Source organism: Nicotiana sylvestris, chromosome 1 (assembly GCF_000393655.2).
Source record: "Nicotiana sylvestris chromosome 1, ASM39365v2, whole genome shotgun sequence".
NCBI lineage: Eukaryota > Viridiplantae > Streptophyta > Magnoliopsida > Solanales > Solanaceae > Nicotiana > Nicotiana sylvestris.
In genome coordinates, this window is record NC_091057.1 from 108,768,130 (window position 1) to 108,772,317 (window position 4,188).

Below are 4,188 nucleotides of genomic sequence, written 5' to 3' on the forward strand. Positions count from 1 at the left end.
TCTCGCTTGACCTGACATATTTAAAGATTGATCGGAAGGTCTTTGTTTGGATCGTAATATAGGCTTTTGGACGGGGTTAGAAAGAAATGGTGGCATAAAGGCTCAAACTAACTTAAGATGAAAGGGGTCAAAATTACAACTTTTGGAATCAGATCTTTTCAAAACCAAAACTTCTGCCCCAGTTTCTTTGGATCTGGGGAATTTTAATTTTTATTTTGATATGACCGAACCGTGAGGCTGCCTACTTATCCTTAAAAGGAATCAGGTCGAACATAGTTCAAAAGAAAGTTGTTTGTTTTTGTTTCCTTTTTTCTTTTATTCTTTTTTTCTTTTTCTTCTTTCTTTTTTTTCTTCTTCTTTTCCTTCTTTTCTTCCTTTTTCTTCTTTTCTTTCTCCTTCTTTTTCGTTTTTCTTATTTTCACTCATTCATCATTATTTTTTTCATTCTCTACTTCTACTACTGATTCCAAAAGAAGGGTATGAAAGAAAATAAATAAAGCTCAAAAGGGGTAACAAAGGATGAAAGTGTTTGGGTAGCGGAACAAAATGCCTTCGTCATTTCAACTTTGAACATGCCAAGTACAAAATACAACTGAAGGTAAGCAAAGAAATCATACATAGTACCTCTTAACTGCATCAGAATTGACAGCCATATATACACATTTGCCTTTTATGTCTGTTAAATACAAAGCAACATTGGACAACACTCTTGTCACAACGAATGACCCCTTCCAGTTTGGGGCGAACTTGCCTCAACCTTATCTTGATCTGGAAGAATGCATTTTAGCACTGACTGATTTACCTCATACTGCTTGACAGACATTTCCTTGTTGTATGCTCTTATCAACCTCTTGATTTCCCAAACTTACTGCCTCAGTTTCACTTAATTCAAAGTTCAGGTCATCTCAGAATGCGTGAATCTTTAATCGTTTCCTCAAACGCATCCTTTTATCATATTCAAAACTGTGCCATTGCTTCGTGATTAGACTAACTTTCAAGATCAGGCTGAGAATTATGCGTGCATGTTATGTCACTAGAGTCGGCATGAAAAGAACTATAAAATGAAAAATGACCAAAACAAAAACTTACTAGAATTAACAGAAAATAGGAGATTGCATTAGACAGATGATGAAAAGGGTTTGAACAAGACAAGCAAAATAGACATGGGTTACAATCCTGGAACAATCCTAAATAACAATAGACGAGTTACTACAACTAAACAAACTAGACAAAGTGAGAAGAAGAAGAATTTGAGCCACAAGACAATATCCGGATTACAACCCTGATATAACCCGGACAAATAGAAATGACAACAAAATAAACCACCAAAACTCCTCCCTGGCTAGCCAAGAAAGGAGTGTCTTTCCAATTACCAAGCTCGACATCTTAGCCACTAGGTTGCACATCAAAATTACCGGGACCTTCACCAATTTCAATATCATTAACTTCAGTCAGCAAGTTCCCAAGAGGATTCTCATACTCCCTGTCACCACGCATCTTCCCCACAAAGTGTGCATCATCATGTGCAGGTAAAGGATTTTGTGCAATATTTTGGGTGTCACTGTCCTGGACCACAATTATCCCTTCTTGAATATTCTTTGTATCTCCATTTTCAAAGAACGACAATCTTCAATGCTATGCCCTTGAACATTAGAGTGGTACATATAATGTATAGTAGGATCAAAACCTTTTGCATATGGGTCCGAAGTATAGCCAAGGAGCGACTCAATCAGGCCAGACTGTTTTAACCTTTCAAACAAGCTTGTGTAGGATTCTTCGATTGGCGTAAAACTATTTATTTGTCTTTGTTCCCTTCCATTACCCTGTTTCCTAGGGTTGTTGGGTGCTTTACAATGTTGTAAAGGCGAAAGAGTATTATGCGGTGCTGGTGCTCGCCATAAAGAGTGATCCAGTGGTTGAACAAATGACTGGATGTTGTTCGGAGGATAGTACTGATGTGGATTATGTGGAGCTCAGGGATAGGTTTGGGGTTGGGGTTGGGGTCGAGACTGACTATATTGGTGAGGCGGACCCGTTGGGCTATGTCACGATCCTGATACAGCCATGGCAACATCATCATGTTTCTTCTGAATTGCCTGTGTTGTGGCTTTTAAGGCAGAATAACTCATGATCTTACTTGACTTCAGTCCCTCTTCCACCATTTCTCCCATATTTACCACATCATTGAAAGGCTTACCAATGGCTGAGATCAAATGGCCGAAGTAAGTAGGCTCCAATGCTTAAAGAAAGTATTCAACCATCTCATCTTCTTCCATTAGAGGATTGACCCGTGCAGCATGCTCCCTCCATCGAAAACCATATTCTCTGAAGCTTTTACTGGGCTTCTTTTCTACCTTGGTCAGGGACAGGCGATCCGAGACAATGTCTATGTTGTACTAAAAATGCCTAGCAAAGGCCTGAGCCAAATCGTCCCATGTGTACCACCTGCTGGCATCCTGGCGGGTGTACCATTCTAGAGCTTCTCCACTCAGACTCTGGCTGAAATACGCCATCAGTAATTCGTCTTTCCCTCCGGCGCCTCTCATTTTACTACAGTAACCTCTCAGATGAGCTACAGTATCCCCATGTCCGTCATACAAGTCAAACTTGCCAGGCAGTTGAATATTAGGGAACAAACACAAATCCTTATAAGCCATACTCACCTGGCTTCCTAACCCCTGCATATTTCTCAATGATTGCTCTAGACTCTTTACCTTCCTAAACATCTCCTCCTGCTTCGCGTTCTTGGGTGGTTTCTCAGTTTCAACATGAGGCTCAAAGTGAGGAGTGTAAGAATAAGGATCTGGGACTTTGAAAGTCGGTTTCAGGGCATAGTATTGGGTATCTGGAGTTGGTAATGCAGTTGTTTTGGCTGGTGGAGCATGGAAAGTTTGGGAGGAAGTGCCAGGGTAATTGTGGTAAGGGGTGAAGCCTGGGGCATGTTGAGGGGAAAGAGCAACAGTAGTAGGAACTTGGGCTTGTGTTAGTGGTGGGATAGTTGCAGGGTTTTCAGTGTACTTAGTGGGGAAGGAAGGTGGAGGATGCCCCCTGATCCAAGATTGATACATTTCTGCCATCTGTTGTTTCAACCTTTGGACCTCCTCTTTTAGTTCCGATTCTGATTCTACAATCTCCCTTGGTGGGTGTACAACCCCAGTGTCTGTTTCTTTTCTAGCCATGACTGCCTTGTGCCTTTTGGTATTGTATGGATGAATCACCAAAGTGCCACAAACTAACCACCCTCTGTTATAATAACAATGAATGGGGCATGTTGAGGGGAAAGAGCAACAGTAGTAGGAACCTGGGCTTGTGTTAGTGGTGGGATAGTTGTAGGGTTTTCAGTGTACTTAGTGGGGAAGGAAGGTGGAGGATGCCCCCTGATCCAAGATTGATACATTTCTGCCATCTGTTGTTTCAACCTTTGGACCTCCTCTTTCAGTTTCGATTTTGATTCTACAATCTCCCTTGGTGGGTGTACAACCCTAGTGTCTGTTTCTTTGCTAGCTATGACTGCCTTGTGCCTTTTTGGTGTTGTATGGACGAATCACCAAAGTGTCACAAACTAACCACCCTCTGTTATAATAACAATGAAAGTAACAAAGAGGATCAAAACGAAGCCAACATGTTAGCGTTAGGACATTTATCAGATAAAAATATCACATTTCGTGCAATGCCCCTAGTCACAGTTAACGGTTCTAGAATGGCTTCGAGGGTACGAAGGTCATATGGCAGCATCCCAGTTTCACTCTTCTTGCCCCATTTCCTTCTTCATTTTCCTTTCTAACACCACTTGGTTTTTCATTTCTTTCCCCCTCTTTTCTTTCCGCTCATTTCTCACGTCCCACAACTTCATTCTTTTTTTCTCTTTTTCTTCTTTTTTTGTTTTTTTTTAAAAAAAATGATTTGATCGAACCTTATGTAGGTTGCCTACGTAGCATGTCCCTCATGAATCAGATCAAGCGTAGTTCTGAAAAAGTAATGGACAAAATAAATTAAGAAACAAAAATCTTTTTGAATTTTTCATTTATATTTTTTTTGGTCTTTCAAATACAAAATAGAAAGTACGATAATGAAAGACTTGACAAACTCTTAAACCACCTAAGAGACTTAAAAAAAGGCTCAAAATATAAAACGTCTCCTCAAGTAACTCCTGAACGCAATTGTCCTGGGGTATCTGTCATGCTCGAG

The 4,188-nt window shown here is 40.4% G+C and overlaps 1 protein-coding gene across 1 annotated transcript; it reads right to left on the bottom strand.

Annotated features, from left to right (window-relative positions):
* Window positions 1-2,396: 2,396 nt before the first annotated feature.
* LOC138873113 (uncharacterized) lies at window positions 2,397-3,179 on the bottom strand. Its single transcript, XM_070151552.1, has one exon. The coding sequence runs from the start codon at window positions 3,177-3,179 to the stop codon at window positions 2,397-2,399; it is 783 nt and encodes a 260-aa protein (XP_070007653.1).
* Window positions 3,180-4,188: the final 1,009 nt, after the last annotated feature.

Coding starts and splice junctions, on each gene's coding strand:
- LOC138873113 (XM_070151552.1), bottom strand. CDS start 3,179: ATGGCTAGAAAAGAAACAGACACTGGGGTTGTACACCCACCAAGGGAG.